Source organism: Pantherophis guttatus, chromosome 14 (assembly GCF_059756535.1).
Source record: "Pantherophis guttatus breed Tessera chromosome 14, ASM5975653v1, whole genome shotgun sequence".
Lineage (NCBI taxonomy): Eukaryota > Metazoa > Chordata > Lepidosauria > Squamata > Colubridae > Pantherophis > Pantherophis guttatus.
In genome coordinates this window covers 21,458,233-21,476,334 of record NC_142076.1, presented here as the reverse complement: position 1 = coordinate 21,476,334, position 18,102 = coordinate 21,458,233, and the positions used below count along the sequence as shown (strand labels likewise).

At 49.9% G+C, this 18,102-nt stretch overlaps 1 protein-coding gene across 9 annotated transcripts in view; it reads right to left on the bottom strand.

Annotated features, from left to right (window-relative positions):
* Nucleotides 1-11,727, bottom strand: part of MPRIP (myosin phosphatase Rho interacting protein) — a 78,103-nt gene extending 66,376 nt beyond the window's left edge. For all 9 annotated transcript variants that reach the window (XM_087878706.1, XM_087878708.1, XM_087878707.1 and 6 more), the window contains exon 1: nt 10,326-11,727. In XM_087878706.1, coding sequence (XP_087734832.1) covers nt 10,326-10,445 — 120 coding nt within the window. In that variant the 5' untranslated portion in view covers nt 10,446-11,727. The remainder of the gene's footprint in view (nt 1-10,325) is intronic.
* Nucleotides 11,728-18,102: the final 6,375 nt, after the last annotated feature.

Here is an 18,102-nt window from a genome sequence, read left to right as displayed (position 1 = left end):
TTGCAAGGCAGGCCTCTCCGACAATATGAGGGGGGGATTAGGACAGCTCCCCCCAACCCCAGGAACCTTGCTATTGGTATTGCAGTCGGTCCAAAATGTCAACACTTATTTATAAACAGCTTGCCATGAAATACAAGACTTTGGTACACCCTGATCCCGTCCTTCTGAGGATCCCGTCACGGCTGATCCTACTTAAATCCCGTCTCGCTGCTTTCCTAAAACTCTCAGCAACTGCAGATTTATTTTTTTTTAATTTAAAGGAAAAAAGGAAGGGGGAAAAAAACAAAACCTTCCTGGTGTACTGCTAATCAAAGTGTCAAAGGCTTTAAGAAACAAGGGGAGCCTGGGAAAATGTTTCAAAGCTTAGAGGAGAAGAATTCCCCCGGAGGCTGACCCGTCCCAACACGCTCGCCAGATTCCCATCAGTCAAAGGGAAAAATGCTCGATCGGGGCCAGAGAAGGAGTTGAAGAAGCCTGTGGGGGTGGGGGGGATGGCTTTGGGGGCGGCACAAAAACAGATTTGGGACTGCCTGACTTTTCTTGTTGAGGGAGGGAGGGAGGGAGGGATAGAAAGAGAGGAAGAGACTAGGTAGAAAAAAGGGAAGGAGGGAGGAAAGACGGAAGGAAGGAAGGAAGGAAGGAAGGAAGGAAGGAAGGAAGGAAGGAAGGAAGGAAGGAAGGAAGAAAGGAAGGAAGGAAGGAAGGAAGGGATAGAAAGAGAGGAAGAGACTAGGTAGAGGAAAGGGAAGGAGGGAGGAAAGAAAGAAGGAAGGAGGGAGGGATGAAGGAAGGAAGGGATAGGAGGAGAACTAGGTAGAAGGAAGGAGAAAGCGGGAGGGGAGGAAGGAAGGAAGGAAGGCTAAATTATAAGAGAAGAATTAGGTAGAAAAAAATAGGAATGAAAAATATTCTTCCCCAGTTTCCTGAATGGCACATCCCAAACAAAATCACAACAAAACATTTTGCCCCAAAGCATCCTGAATGGAAAATAACATGAAATGCATACATCACTGCCTCTCGAATTAAAGGAAGTGGCTTCTCCTGCTCTGATCTCCCTAAAGTAACACTGGCTGTCTCCAAAGAGTGCAAGCTTGAGCTGCATTTGATCTGCTTAACACAACACAACACAACACAACAAAACCTGGTCCCATTGCCACACCCCACTCCATTCCAATTTTCAGCGAAACTGGTGCTTTTGCTAAGGATTAACAGTTTTTCTATCACTCTTCCCTTCACCAAATGCTGGACGTTACCTCTACCGACACAACATTTGCACAACAGGCAATTGCGTTATACACCTAAGGTGTGGGTTGTGGCTTGGTTTTTACTCATTCTCAGAATTATGGCTAAAGCGGGTCTAATGTGCCAACTGAACCAGGGGAATGAGGATTCAGGGTTAAAACCCAGCCTTACAGAATCCAACCCAGCTTTTCTCCTGCCTCAAAAATGCCAAGACTTAATTTCCCTTTTAAAACAAATTCCTTGTCCACCCAATCCAGAGATGGTGTCTTCTTCCTCCTTTTGCAAAAAAAAAAAAAAAAAAGGCAGTCTCGAAGCTCCCTAGTTGCCATAGCAAATGCTGGAAAGACATCTGACATTCCGTTAAAAAAAACACACCTCATTTTAATCTTCACGATTAGCCCATCTGCAGTCGGAGGTTTGCACTATGAAGGCACCGACCATGGACTTAAGAATTCAACAGCTGTTCAAAACTAACCTGCATAGCTTTCCAGGCTCTGTTTATTTAAAGCAGTGTTTCTCAACCTTGGTAGCTTGAAGATGGGTGGACTTCAACTCCCAGAATCCCCCAGCCAGCTTCAAGCTTCCAAGGTTGAGAAACACTGATTTAAAGCAATATTTTTCAAACTTGGCCACGATCAGACGGATGGACTTCAATTCTGGGAGTTGGACATCCACCCATCTGAATGTGACTAAGTTTGAAAAATACTGCTTTAAAGGGAAAGGAGCAGAAGACTTGGGTGCAAACACAAAACAATAACGCCAAAACCTTTTCCCAAAAAGGTAGCACCCGGAACCGATCTGGGCTCTGCCTTGCCATCTCCCGAAACTCACTTTAAAGGGTCTTCCTGCAGCTTGCATGTCCAAATATACCAAAAAGCTATCCAGGCGTAGATCTAAGAAAGAAACCCCCATTAAATTCTAAAGGACTTTAAAGGAAACCTGGATCAGATTATGCCCAGATTAGGGCCAAACTCTTGATTACCACGTACAAGGTTAGCGCAGGAGTAATCTTGTTAGCAAAGATCTCCCCTCCATCTCTGAGGGTAAAAATCTCCTCACTGTTTCCAGAAATTGCTTTGCAATAGACCGGGGGAGCTTTGCTAAGAGGCTACAGATTTTTTCAGGGGGTCCCAGAGACCCCCTGCAAAGGAGGACACCCTCATCCTGAGGCCTTTGCTATCAACTCGAAGGTGGTGGGAGGCTGGGTAGGACCCAGCCTTTCGGAACCAATTCCTCCAGAGGTGAGAGTTCAGCTCTGAGCCACATTTTCTTCCTGCAAAAAAAGCAATCTGTTTAGATTACCTAAACTGGTTTTCTACATGAGCTACTTTGCTTTTGTCCTCATTTTCAGAATGGCTGTGCGACTGCAATCGTGGATGGATGGCCTCTTTTGCTACTGCAAGAAGGAAGGAAGGAAGGAAGGAAGGACGGAAGGACGGAGGGAGGGAAGGGAGTGAAGGAAGGAAGGAGGGTGGAGAGGGAAGGAAGGAAGGAGGGAGGGAGGGAAGGAAGGAGGAAGGGAAGGAAGGAAGGAAGGAGGGAGGGAAGGAGGGAGGGAGGGAAGGGAGGGAGGGAAGGAAGGAAAGAGGGAGGGAGGGAAGGAGGGAAGGAAGGAGGGAGGAAGGAAGGGAAAGAAGGAAGGAGGGAGGGAGGAAGGGAAGGAAGGAAGGAAGGAAGGAGGGAGGGAAGGAAGGAAGGAGGGAGGGAGGGAAGGAAGAAAGGAGGGAGGGAAAGAAGGAAGGAGGGAGGGAAGGAAGGAAGGAGGGAGGGAGGGAGGAAAGGAAGGGGGAGGGAGGGAAGGAGGGAAGGAAGGAGGGAGGGAGGGGGGAAGCTTTTGCTATTGAGAGGAAGGGAGGGAGGGAGGAAAAGAAAGAGAAGGAGAAAGAGGAGCAAGAAACGCCTCTTTTGCTGCTGGGCATCATACCGCCTCTTCCTAACCCTTGGCAGTCCTTTCTCAAAGGCGCACTGTCGCATCACATCAACAATGAACTGGACCGCTTCCTTTAAAGAGCGGCAGAATAATCCTGGGTACACACTGTGGTACAACTGTGGTCAACAGGTGTTTGTCGGACTCACCTGTGTGGTGTTGGGTACCTGGTTGACTTTGTGAGTCACCCGCTCTCTTGGCCCTTCACACAAAGCTTCTCGCTATACGCTCAGGTGCACACCAACGTTTCCTGCGTTGCCGAACACTGTACGGGCACACACCAAAGAACCTATGAAATAGCTCCCCCGTTTATTTCCAAAACCAACGATACCGCACCGGGCACGTACCAGGAGAGCATTTAAATACCAGCTGCTAGTCCTCAAGACACAAGAGGACAGTTTTCTGTTTAGCACCTTTGTGTCCATGTTCGGCTTCTGTTCCTGAGAGCTGGCTGGAGAATCTGGCCGGGAGAGATTCTTTGCGTTCTCCAGCTTAATTCTGTGTGATTTTTCATTTACATATTTACCAGCCAGAATAGACTCAATAACTTTGATTATTTTTAAATGTTGGCAACAGCATTTGTATAATGACTTAGCACTTATTTAATTTAATTTAATATTTAAATTTATATACCGCCCTTCTCCCGCAGGACTCAGGGTGGTGAACAGCCAGAAGTAAAAAACATCAAATACAAAATTTAAAAATGAATTAAACAATTTGGCCCGACAGTTAAAATCCCCCATTAAAAATCCAAATTAAGGGATATATCAATATCAATTTAAGGATATATTTATATCAATTATAGGTTTTTCCAGTCTTCAGTTCAGACTGCTGTTTTTAAGTTAGGTTGTTGTGGTTGTGGTTTTGCAGTAGAGTCTAAGAATTCATCTCCCTGCCTGTATTTTCAAGACACAGGAAAAGCAGGATTCTAACCCAGAACTCACTCAATTTACAGCACTTACTACTTAGACGGTGCTTTACAGCCCTCTCTAAGCAGTTTACAGAGTCAGCCTCTTGCCCCCAACAATCTGGGTCCTCATTTTACCCACCTCGGAAGGATGGAAGGCTGAGTCAACCTTGAGCCGATCAGGATCGAACTACTGACAGTCGGCAGAGTCAGCCTGCAATGCTGCATTCTAACTACTGGGCCACCACGGCTCTTTTACCTCATGCGTCAGCTGCTCTTCCACAGCCAGTGAATTAAGCATGCTATATAAAAAGATGGCAGGCTTGCAATCGGTCACCGAAATAGCTAACAAGGTCTTCTCAGAGGAGGACCTCGAGATTTTGAAATACTCTCCCTGCTCAAAGCCCATGTTTAGATGCTACCTGCTCTAAACTATGCCAGTGAAACATGGACACTAACCTCACAATCGATACAAAAGCTAGGAATGGCGCAAAGAGCCACGGAAAGACACAACACAAGACAAGATAGGAAGACCCACACATAGATTAGAGAACAAACGAAAATATACGACACCATCAAGAGGGGAAAAGAATTGAAATAGAAACTGGCTGGCCACATAGCAAGAAGAGCGGAGGGCAGGTGGACCAAGGCAGTCGTAGAATGGATCCCACTGGATCAAAAGCATCCACAAAGAGAGCTCACACAACATGGGAGCGACCACATCAGCAAGCATGGTGCGTCCAATTGGCAAAAGTAAGCTCAGGACAGTATGGACTGGAAGCATGCAGAAGAAGCCTTCGTCCTGGAGTGGACAGACCATGGCTAAAATGATGATGATATCAATAAATATAAATAAAAAAACACCTTTCAATGCACGAGTTGCACCAACTGTTTACACCCAAAGCAGAGGAGAATAAATTAGCAATCACTGCTGTGCACAAAACATCTCAAACTCAGTGGGTAAGCAGAAATCACTCTGAACACTCCCCTGAAAATTACAAGAAATGCACTTTCCACCCTTTAAGATGTGGGAAAAATATCCAAGCTAAAAGTAAGGTTTGGAAATCTATTCCTAAAAGGCTTCCAACAAAAAAAAAAAAATCCCCATTAATTTAAATAAAATGCCTCTCCTCACTAATAAGATTCACTTATCTGGAATGACGATGGCTGTTGATAATGTTATTTTTTTCCTTTTCTTACATTAAGTCCCCCAAGAACCAAAAAATTAGACCCACCTCTGTGGTCTCGACCTACCAAAAGCCTTAGTTTTATTTTTATTTTTGCAAAACAAAAAACGTCAAAACGTTGGAAAATCTGATTTCTCCACCAAATTTGGTCACGCACCGCTGCTGTTAATGCTGTTGTTTAATTGCATGCAAATATCCTGGCAGCGAAACAAAAAACCCGAAAAAGTTCTGCCAGCTAAGGACTAGGATGAGATAACCTTCTTTCCAAAACACCCAACAGAAAAACAGAGCGATGCCAGAATATGTTTTCTCGCTGACCTCGAGTTTCCTCATCGGAAGCTGCAAAAGGAACCAAATCCAGGAGGAAGAACGAACTGATTTGGGGTTTGTTTGTTTCTTTGTTTTTCCCTAAAAGCAAGGAGAGGTGTTAAAATCCTTGGGCTACTATATTTACTGCAGGGCTCTCCATCCTTGGCCACTTTAAGACTTGTGGACTTCAACTCCCAGAGTTCCCCAGCCAGCTGGGGAACTCTGGGAGTTGAAGTCCACAAGTCTTAAAGTGGCCAAGGATGGAGAGTCTTGGCTTATGATCTTGCAAATCAAGGAAGACACCAAGGAAACACTGAATATTTGTTTTAGATCGACAGCCTTCTTTCCAGTAGGCGCCCAAGGCGGTTTACAAGGATATGTCTCTTTATTTATTAAATTTATACGTCACCCAGCTCATTGCCACACGACTCCGAAACAGAATAAATTGGATTTTGAGCCCATCTACTCATCTGCAACAGCCAAGAGAACCCAGATCTCCCACCCCCCCAACCTCACCTCCTTCCCCCACCTCAAAAAATCAGGTGCCTTCAGAACTGGATTAAATCTTTCTCCTAGATCAGATCCAGAAACACCCCATCATTTCTCATGGGGGGAAGGGATGTTTCTCAATTGGCAAATCCTCCACAGAGTTAAAATTCTCTCTTGGGGGGCAAAGATTGTTTGACTTCGTTCAAGAGTCAAACACCCAACTCTCATGTACAGAAACGGTTGACTTGGGAGACAAAGGCTCTGACCACCTTGTGAAAAATACTGAAAGCCACGCAGGTAATCCTCGCTTTGCAACAGTCCATTTAGTGACTGGTTCAACGTTACAACGGCGGTGAAGAAAATGACTTATGACTATATTTTCACTGCCGTTGCTGCATCCCCGTGGCCAAGGGATCAAAATTTGGGTGTTTGGCAAACTGACTCGTATTTATGACGGCTGCGGTGTCCCTGGATTGTGTGATTTCCCCTTTTGTGACCTTCGGACAAGCCAAGTCAGTGGGGAAACCAGGTTCATTTAACGACCAGGTTCCCTAACTTAACAAACGCAAGGATTCACACTTCATTGCGTCAAGGAAGGTCGTAAAACGGGGTAAAGCTCACGTAACGTGTCTCGCTTAACGACAGAAATTTCAGGCTCAACTGTGGTTGTAAGTTGAGGACTACCTGTAAATCATGTCGGCTCTGATAACTACCATGTTTCCCCGAAAATAAGACCCTGTCTTATATATTTTTTTGAACCCCAAAATAAGCGCTTGGCCTTATTTTCGGGGAGGTCTTATTATTTTGGGGGGCGTAAAGCAAAATGGGGCTCCTCTTGCCGTCTTACCTGATTTCCAGCTCCGCATTTAAATATTTTCGGGGAGGGCTTATTTTCGGAGGGAGGCTTATTTTAGCGCAGGCGCTCAAAAGCCCGATTGGGCTTATTATCCGGGGAGGTCTTATTTTCGGGGAAACAGGGAATGTCGGTTGCTGAGAATGCCTCGCACATCAAGGAAGGAGGACAAGGCCCCAGGTGTCCTTGTGGAGAAACGGAAGATGCACAGCGCGAGAAGCTCTTCCCCCACTCCGACCCAAGCAGGCAGACTGCCCTTGCGCATGGGGGTTCCACCGAGCCTGCTCTGCCCTTGCATTTCTCCATCGCAAGGTTATCTTCGAGCCATCTGGACCCGGCAGCCTTTCACCGCAAGTTACGCAAGCCAAATTCCCCGACATCAGCTCTGGATTTGCAGAACTCCTTGTCCCTTCCTTCTGTCTAGACATTGCCCCGTTCTTCTTCTTCTTCTTCTTCTTCTTCTTCTGAGGTCAGCTGAACCAGGGACACAAGATCCCCCCACCTGTCTTGCGAGATCTGCCCTTTCATGATCCACTCCCAGGAGGGCCAGCTGAAAGCAGCAGCCCTAGAAGGTCCTAAGCCATGTGATCAGGCCAAATGGAGCCTCCACATCCAGGGGCAGTATACCTCTGGTTAGAACCGTGGTAGCAAATCTATGGCACGCGTGCCCAAAGTGGCATGCGAAGCCATGTCCCCCGGCACACGCGGCCTTGCCTGTTTGTCTTCTGGGTTTCTGGTGCACATACACACCCGATGATCAACTGTCATTCGCACACGTGGCAGTGCCAAAACCAATGTGCACATTCATACCAGCCAGCTGTTTGTCGGGTGTGCATGCGCACCAGAACCGGAAGTTCGGTTTTTCTGGAGCGTGGTCCCTTCGCGCAGTGCCGAAAACTGGCCTGCGCGCGGATCAGCTGATCATTGGGTGTGCATGCATGCTAGAACCCGGAAGTTCGGCTTTTCCCGAGCATGGCTCCAACGAACGCACACACGCACATTTCCAAGCGGCTTTTTCAGCACTCGGTGCCAAAAAGGTTCGCCATCACTGGATTAAAACTACAGCAAGGAAGAGTTACACATTGTTAGTAGGTTCTCCAGGTGGGTTGTTCCCCAGTTGGCTGTAGACAGGCCGATGCAAGCCTTCAGTTGGTGTTGGTGGACCATGGGAGTTGTAGTCCAGCTTGCCTGGAGGAAAACCAAAGCTGGCCCAAGAAACTCAGGCCTACAGGGACCATTTTAGAAAAAAAATCCCATAAATTTCCCCTATATTAGCCTTAAAAGACAAAAGGTTCTCCCTGGGGGCCCAGGCCAAACAAAACCAGAAATAGCTTTTTGCAAGTGATGAATACTCCCAGTAAAGCAGCCCCCATGAGAAAGGGCTACTCCAGGCTACAGGTCAACCTGCACACAAAGCAGGTGTGTATCCAAGGCAAAATTAGGACTATACCACTTTATAAGGCTGGGATGATTAAAGGCCTGGAGACTAAAACGTATGGAGAACGGTTGCAGGATTTGGGTTTCGCTAGTCCAGAGAAAAGAACGATTAGGAGTGACATGATAGCAGGATTACAGTATTTGAGGGGCTGCCACAGAGAGAAGGGGGTCAAATTATTCTCCAAAGCACCCGAAGGCAGGACAAGAAGCCACGGATAGAAACAAATCAAGGAGAGAAGCAACCTGGAATTAAGGAGAACCTTCCTAACGGTGAACACAATTAAGCAGTGGAACTGCTTGCCACCAGAAGCTGTAGGTGCTTCATCACTGGAGGCTTTTAAGAAGAGACTGGACAGCCACATGTCTGAAAGGGTACTTGAGCAGGGGGTTGGACGAGAAGACCTCCAAGGTCCCTTCCAACTTGATGCCCAAGGACTTCTCCCTACAGTTGTCTCACACAGCCCTGCATCCTGACAGCTAGCAGCTCAAGGTAAGGGGACACTCGAGCCTTTCGGCCCTCTTTTCTACCTGCAGGGATTTGGGTCAAGGCGGGGAACATCCAGAGTCACACCCCAGCGTTTCTCTCCAAAACCGGAATGCAGTGAGGGAATTATGGTGCTTGTAGTCCCAAGCAGCTGGAGAGTCCCACACTGGAACCACCCTTAACTTATCTCAGTTAGCTCATCGCTTCCCCTTCCAAAGCAACGGGGCAGGGGAACAATTATCTTTGTTTGTGAACAGAACACAAGACACAAACACACTCTTTCAGGCTGGGCAGGGGCCCACACAATTGTGTGGTTTTTTTCCCCCTCCCCTCCATTCTAGGAGGAGATGGGGGGGTGGAACATGCAAACAATTCGGGCATTTTCACACCAGAGATTTCACCCCCTGGTTTTTAAGAGGGGGGGAGGGGAAGTAACAACAATCGAAGGCCTCAAAGGAGAAGGAGGTTCAAAGCCAACCCCTTTATCGCTTTACACGCACACACAAACACACACTCGCGTGCATATTTTCCATATTAGCTCGCAGATGGCGGAGCGGGGGGGGGGTGGGTGAAAGGAGGGGGCAGCACCAAGCAGGCAGAGACCTCTTTCCCCCCTCCCCTCCCTCCCTCCCTCTAGGATTGCGAGCAGAGAGAGGCCTTACAAGCGGCGCAGGGAGGAACCAGCCACGCGGGGAAACCGGGGCGCCCCTCCGCACATTCACACGCGCTCCCCGCTTGTCCCGGTTTATCAACAGCCGCGCAAGGCACTGGGGCGGGGCGGGGGGTGCGAAGGAGCGCAACCCCCCCCCCCGTTTACAGCCAAGTTACCTAACCGGGAGGGGGGAGGGAGGAAAGTGGGGGGGAGGAAGGGGGCTGGAAGCCGCATTAATCCTTTGCAAGAAGGCGCCTGGCGCTGCCTTTCCTTCATCTGGCGGATCCAAGGCTTTGAAATGCGAGGCCTTGGGCGCTTCAAGATTCTATCCCTCAAGGGGAAAGGGAGGGCGAGAGAGAGAAAACAGCCCGTCTCGCTGGCAGGTTGAGTTCCCAAACCAGGTCTGGGCCTGCTGGCGGCTTTTGTCCCGAGGTTTCCCGTGTGTGTGGATTAGGAAGGAGGAGAAAGGATAGAAAGTAACAAGGGAGGTGAAAACAAACCGAAGGAAAAGTAAACCAAAAGTAGCTTTTTTTCGTGGCTCAGGAAGGAAGCGGGGCGACGGAGCAAAGCTTTCGGGAGTGGGGGAGGGGATCCGCAGCCCGTGTTTCTCCCACACACCCCCACCCCCATGCAACAACCAAACGGGGGGCTTTTTCTTCCGCCCCTCCCCAACCCCAATCTGGGATTTGCAAAGTCGCTTTGATTCTGGCCATCAACTTCTCCCCCCGCCCCACCGGCCGGGCCTCCTTGCTCGCTTCTCCCGGAGGTTGGAGCCCTGCAAGAGCCGGGACCGGCCCCCTCCGTCCCTCCCCTCCCCCTCGGCCCAAGGAGGCCTTACCTGGTTCAAATCCTCGTCGTTCAGCAGGTGCGACTCCCGAGGCTTGAAGCAATTCTGACACTTGCTTTTATTAAAAATGTTCGCCTGGAATTTCCGGCAGGGATTTTCTTTCGCAGCCATGGTGTGTGTGGGGGGGGGGCGTGGGGGGAGACCCAGAAAAGTGGCCCTTCCAAGCGCTGCTGCTCCCCACGGCAGCCGTTCAGCCAAAGGAGGGCAGGCAAGGCCCGGCTCGCGCGGATCTCCAGCCCCGCGCACGGGTGTCCGAGAAGGTCGCGGGAAAGGCGAGCAGTCCGCCCGCTACGCCTGGCCTCCGCCGCGGGCCTCTCTCTGCCAGCGATGCGCAGCCCTCCAGACGCCCCCACCGGGCCGCATCCCACGGGTCAAGGGGGTCCCCAGCAGCCAAAGCGGGGCGCGGCGGGCGAGCTGGTCCACGGGTCGGGGTCTCGCAGCTGCTCCCGGTCCGTGGCTCCAGCCGGGAGGGATGAGCCGGAGGAGGGCGAGCCTCCAGCTGCCAGGGCAGGTGGGCCCAGCGGGAGGAAGCGGAGGCTCCCACGCGAGGCCGCTCAATCCACGCGCCAGCCCGAGGCTCCCACGCCGAGCCGGCCGGCCGGGGCTGCCCGGCTGCTCTGGGCAGACAGCTGCGGCTCCAGCCCGGCCAAGGGCCGCGGGCCATCCATGCTGCGGCTGCCCCAGCCGGAGGAAGCCAATCCAGGGCTCAAGCCCAAATCAGGCGGGCGGGCGGGGCGGGGCGGCCGAGGAAAGCGGCCACCAGGATCCCCCGCGGGATGCGGCTCCTCTCCGCCAGCCCCAAAAGCCCGCGACGCGATCCGGACCAGCTCAGCAGCGCCGCCCCGGACGGAACAGCTCCGGATCCCGGCCCCGGCTCGGCGAGGCTCCCGCTCAGCGCCCCGGCCGCCTCTTCCAAGCCGCAGGCCGCCCCTCCACGCGGGGAAGGGGCCGGGAAGGCGCCGGGAGGGGGCGCAAGGGAAACGCCTTGATTTCTCAGCCCCCTCCTTCTTTCGCGCCCCCTCCCCCCCCCCCGTTGGATGAGATGCTTTGGAAATCACAGGGCAGGCCAAAAATAGGCTAGCAGCAGGACCCCTCCTCTTTCCCCTTGCCGCCCCCCACCCCCAACTAAACCCAGCGAGGCTCTTGCGCTGCAGAGCCCGAGCTTTTGCAATTGGGTGGGTGGGTAGGCGAGAAATCCGGAAAGCGGGGAGGGGGAAAAGGGCTTCACGCGCTCCCGGAGGAAAGGTTTGGGGGGGGAAAGGAAGAGCCCTCCGCCTCTTGCTGCTTTCTTCGCGCTCCCCCCACGTTTTTTGGGGGGGGGACAAATAATTGACTTTGCCCGCGATCCAATGGCGGGGAGGCTCGGCTCTTAACAAAAGGACAGCCACCCAATGGCGAGAGAGGATGAGCCAGTGGCGAGTCCCTCCCTTGCGCACGTCATGTGTGAAAGCGCACATAAAGCGCACGGAGGCTTGCTCGGAAGGGAGGGAGGGGGGTTGGCGGTTTAATGCTCCAGGCTTGGTGGACGCGCGCGGTTGGTAGCGCTTCGGGGGCCGGAGGTGGGGCAGGAGGGAGCCGGGACTTGGCCGGCAGGGGAGGGTCGCAATCCTCAACCCGGGGAGGGGGCCGTCGCGAGACGGTGCGGGACTGGCCTTTCGCAAACCGCTGAGCCCTCCGGGGTCCAGGGTTAGGGTTGGGGTCCAAGGCGGTGGGATCCAGCTGTCCCGCGGGGTTCCCCCCTTGCCCGGTGGGCGAGAGAAGCAAACAAAGGCCGCGACGCGGGTCTTCGTCTCCTTTAATTCGACCCCTTCCCCAAAAAAGTCCGCCTACACAGCTGCCGGCAAGCCAAGACGGAGCAGTCGCCGAGGAACGATTTTTCTGTTGTGAGCCGCCCGGAGTCCTTTGGATACCAGACGGGCGACAAATAAAGCAATCCCAGATCCATCCCTGAGTTAGAAATCGTTTGAAAAAAATCTTAAAATAATGTGGGGGAACCTCAAGTTTTTAAAATTGTCCTGGGTAGCCACCAAAAAGGAACTCTTTATTTTCTGGAATCACAGATCTGGGCTTCCCCATTAAAAAAAAAAAAAAAAAAGGAATTTGCAGCCACCTAAATTGAAGAAAAAAGGGATGCGGTGGCTGGCTCAGTGGTAAGTCGCTGAGCTTGTCAATCAGAAGGTCGGCAGTTCAGCGGTTCGAATCCCTAGTGCCGCATAACCGGGTGAGCTCTAGGTCTCCAGTGAGGTGTAGGTCTCCAGTCCGCCTTGGCGAGGCCTGGGGAGGCAGACGAGCAGCTCAAAGGGGCTTTGGGTCTTCCTGAAAGATGATTAGGGGGCTGGAGGTGAAAACATATGATGAATGGTTGCAGGAACTAGGCCTGGTTAGTGAAGAGAAGGACCAGGGGAGACATGAGAGCATCTTCCAATATTTGAGGGGCTGCCACAGAGAGGAGGAAGGGGGTCAAGCTATTCTCCAAAGCACCTGAGGGCCAGACAAGGAACAATGCATGGAAACTGAACAAGGAGAGATTCAACCTGGAAATGAGGAATTTTCTGACAGTGAGAACCATCAACCGATGGAACAGAAGTTGCCTTCGGAAGTTGCGGGAGCTTCATCACTGGAGGCTTTCAAGAAGAGACTGGACTGCCCTCTGTCAGAAATGGTGGAGGGTCTCCTGCTTGGGTGGGGGGCTGGACTAGATGACCTACAGGGTCCCTTCCAACTCTGTTATTCTGTTAAAGGGGCAAAGTGGCCTTCCCACATCAGAGCCACAGGTGCAGAGTGAGAAAATCCCTGGGCCCGTCTGGTTTCAGCTTTCCCCCTTTTCTCCAATTCTGCTCTCGGCTCCGATGGGGTGGAGGTCTTGGCCAAAGGCCAGCGATTCAGTGGGAATTCACTAAAATGTACCCTTTGTGCCGGTGCCTCACTTGTTTCCTTGGCTCATTAACCAACACAACTTTTTTTTCCTGCTTCAGAGTCCAAGGGGCCTTGGCGAAAGCCGCAAGAGGGGAAAAAACAAAAAAAAAAGAACATGGAAAAACATTCCAGGCAGTAGAACTGCACCTTACACCGTGTTTGCTCGGCGGTGTGATAATCCCCTCCTAGCTCTGCATTAGAAACTCCTTACTTTGTTTGCTTACTAGATTCCTTTCAAGTGGGTGACAAAACACCCAGATCCACCCCGTGCTTAATTTTGAAAGTAGACCTAATCTCTCTCTCTCTCTTACACACACAAACACACACTCGCACAAAGGCACTTGTTCCTGCTGCGGGTTTTTAGCCTCTTACTCCAGGGGAGGGGGAGGCTGGCTCTTCAAGAGGGTGAAGTAAATGGTAGTAAATGGTATTCTTAGATATTGGAATTGGAAGAAGCAGGAGACGAAGAGCATGGATGTTTTGGGACGTGGGTGATGGAGAAGACTCCTGGGAATAGGATGGAGAACCGAGAAAACAAATCGCACATCAACTCAAAAGAAATGACAAATGACCAGGATCAAATGATCTGACTTTGGATACATGATGTGAACTTCTCTCTGAAGAAGTCCTTAATAGTGGAAGGAAGGAGAAGAGGATGACCATCAGCCAGGTGGTTGAACTTGGTTGAGGTGGTGTTGGGTCCATTCTTGAAAGACCTGTAGGACGAGGATCATCCTGGGGGAAAAAAAATCCCCTATGTATCTTAATTTAATTTAATTAATTTAATTTAATTTAATTTAATTAATTAAATTTATATGCCGCCCCTCTCCGAAGACTCAGGGCGGCTCACAATACATTTTTAAAAATAATTATAAAAAAACATTAAAAAATTAAAAACATTAAAAAGTCACTCATGCCATTCATGGCCGGATCTCGCCAGATCACAAGAGCAAGATCAACAGCCCCAGGCCTGCTGGAAAAACCAGGTCTTCATCGCTTTTCGGAAGGCCATTATCTTCTCACTAAGAGTCAACAATGACTCAATGGCATATAGTCAATCAATCAACCCATCTCTTTGGAGAAAGCTGTGGGAAAGGTTGAAGGAAGGAGAACGAGAGGATGAGCAGAAGCCAAATGAATGGACTTGATTGTGGTGGTGATAGGTCAGTTCTTGAAAGACCTGTAGGACTTGGGGACAGATCATGAAGTTCAATTCAAATCCAAATCTTTGTCAATGCACAACGTATGTACAATGAGATGGGTTGAGCTCCCTCAGTGGACACCTCCAACACAATACAACTCACAGTGAAGACAGAAAATCCCATACCCAATAATTCATATTAACAAAATACCCAGTCCTACTGCACCAGTGTGAACATGTTACACATTGCGCCGGCCCTGCAGTCCATCATACTACATAGTTACAATGTTATTGCTCATTCAGGAGTCTGACAGCACACGGATGTCTTGGAGGTCAAACTTCTCAAGTGGACACTGGACTTAAATTCAGGTCAGGGGGAAATTCTGGGAGCGCAAATGTAGAAGATAAGAGCTAAGAGAGAGCCTGTAATTCCAGTGTTGGAAGGGTATTAAATCCTAGGAGCAAATTCTGCAAAATGAGGCAAGATCAAGTGGTCAGCCTGGTAGGAGCAGGTCCTTGTAGAGATCTTGCAGATCCTTTTTGCTCGAGCAGAAGGGTGCTGTTTATTTGATGAAGGGCCCAGCTTTGCTCCTGGTGGCCAGCCGACACAACTCCACTGACTGATAAATAAATAGGAACACAATTGTGGTTTGTTTACAGCCCGGCAGTCTTTGTGCTGCATCAAAGGCGGCTTCGGTTACCTTCACAAGACCTTCAACACCACCTGTGCCCAACCGAAAGGAGTTTAATCTCCTGTACCAAACGATAAATAAACACACAAAAGGGTGAGATTGTTCTTTTCCTGGACTCTAAAGGGGTTTAATTCTTTACCCATACAACTGTTCGTTAATAAAATGTCATAAACAATAGTTTACACGGTTGTATGAATGTTGAAAGGGGACATCCAGCCAAACAATGCAGATAGTCCTACCTAGACGAACAACAGCTCAGTGACTGAACTCACCACGGCACTGAAAAAAGTGACTTATGACCATTTTTCACACTTATGACCATTGCAACATCCTCAATGTCACATCAGAGGTGGGTTTCAGCAGGTTCTGACCAGAACTGGAGAACCAGTAGCGGAAATTTTGAATAGTTCGGAGAAAAATTCTGACTGGCTCTGCCCCCATCTATTCTCTGCCTCCCAAGTCCCAGCTGATCGGGAGGGAATGGGGATTTTACAGTATCCTTCCCTTGGAGTGTGGGGTGGGAATGGAGATTTTACAGTATCTTTCTCCTGCCACGCCCACCAAGCCACGCCCACCAAGCCACGCCACACCCACCAAGCTACATCCACAGAACCGGTAGTAAAAATGTTTGAAACCCACCACTGGCTCACGTGATCAAACTTTGGACGCTTGGCAACTGACTCATATTTATGACGGTCCCCGGGGTCACAGGATCCCCTTTTGTGACTTTCTCGCAAGCAAAGTCAGTGGGGAAGCCAGGTTCACTTAACAACCAGGTTACAAACTGAACAACTGCAGTGATTCACTTAACAGCTGTGGCAAGAAAGGTCATAAAACAGGGCAAAATTCACTTAACAACTCTTTTCCCTCGGCAGCAGAAATGCTGGGCTCAATTGCGGTCGTACGTCGAGGAATGCCTGTATATAATGCTCTGCTTTCCTAATGCTGAACATTATTTGGCCAGAGTTGAGAAGAGTAATTTTTCACCGTGCTGTTGAATTCAAATCCTTCCAGCTCATTATAGTTGTGAGTATATCTGTTGGTTGGGGAACCAGTTTGGTGTGATGCTTATCAGCCAGGGGCAGGTTTCAAAACCCGTTGCTACCAGTTCGCCTGTGGGCGCTCGTGCTCACGCACAACGCTTCTGTACATGCTCAGAAGCATCCTGGTGGGTGCACGGAGCCTCCCACTGCCAACGCTACCAGTTTGCCCAATCCGGGGTGAACCAGTACCAATCCATCACTGTTATCAGCCCCGGATAGAGACTGGGAGACCAGGACTCGTAATCCTGCCTTAAGCGGGGAAGGCACCTGGGTGACTTTGGGCCGGTCCCTCCCTCTTTTTAACAGATTAACAGAGTTGGAAGGGACCTTGCAGGTCATCGAGTCCAACTCCCAAGCAGGAGACCCTACATCTGCCTCTACCTAGGATCGAACTCACAACCTCCTGATTGTGAGGCTAGCCCTAGCAAGAAGGAGACAAGGCCCAGCCACTTCCAAATATGATGCCAAGAATCAAGACGGACTTGAAGACACAAAACGGCATGCGCTGGCTGAGGAATTCTGGGGGGTTGAAGTCCACAAGTCGTAAAGTTTTCAAGGTTGGAGACCCCTGCTCTAAAGTACATAGATGCTCACAAGGTGGATGAGATAGCTATCACTGACCTTCCTCAGTCATCTCCTATCTTCAGAGGTCCACTTATTACAAATACCGACCTCCAAGAGCAATAGGGCTTAGAGTTAAATACCGCTTCACAGTGCTTTTACAGCCCTCTCTAAGCGGTCTACAAAGTCGGTATATTGCCCCCAACAATCTGGGTTCTTGTTTTACCGACCTCGGGAGGCCGAGTCAACCTTCTCAAACCTTGCAGGAAGGGGTCAACCTTCTTGCTTAAATGAAAACATCTGGGAGACGTTGGGTTGGTCTGTTGAAGCCAAGAGCCTTACAGATCTCGGAAGGTGGTTTATCATTAACCAGGCTGTTCTTGAAAAGGGAGTTTGGTTGCCAACAGCCACAAAGAAATTTGTCACTGCTGTTTCCCAAGTAATAGTAATGATATTGTCGACTGTGTAGGTCCCTCCTGAGTTAGTCAAACACCAAAGTGGACTCGGTTCCATACAGTCACTGCAGATACTGTCTTACAGAAACACAAAGCAGGAAATACAGTGGTTTCTATGCTGCCTTTTTCTAAAATTAGCCACCAACTTGTTGGCCGTAAGTTGATGACCATTAAACCCCGATGGAGAAATGTTACCCACCCTGTTGTTCTAGCATAACCTGAAGAACGGTTGCAGGAACTGGGCATGGCTAGTCTAGTGACAAGAAGGACCAGGGGAGACATGATAGCATATTCCAATATTTGAGGGGCTGCCACAGAGAGGAGGAAGGGGGTCAAGCTATTTTCCAAAGCACCTGAAGGCCAGACAAGGAATAATGGATGGAAACTGATCAAGGAGCAATTCAACCTGGAAATAAGGAGGAATTTCCAACTTTCCTTCGACTCTCCCTCCCTTTCTGACAACAGGTTTACAAAAAGGTTGCAAAGCTGGATGGGAAGCGAGGATCTGATTATCACAGAGACAAGCCCATTTGCCTTTCCCACACCCCACAGGTGTGGCAACTTCTGTTTTCTTTGGAGGCCGACCTTAGTAAGGGAAAGGTACCTTCACCCTGAGCTTGTCAGATCAGCTCCATTGAATGAGGCAATACTGACCCCCAGTCTGTCCAGGGACATCAGCCCCTCCCCTTCCCTGTAATATTTCTTGCCTGGATTGATTTTGTGCCATCAAGTAGGTATCAACTCTTAGTAACCATTGAGTTGGATCTTCTCTGAAGGATCTCCGTTCTCTACCAGGTACTTCAAGTCTCCCCATGGTGCATCCATCACTACTGCAATTGAGCCCATCCATTTTGCTGCTGGTTGTCCCCATCTTCTCTTCCCCTTCCCCTTTCCCCAGTATTATGAACTTCTCAAGAGAACTAGGGCTTTGGAGAATGGCCCACAATATGATCATCTAGG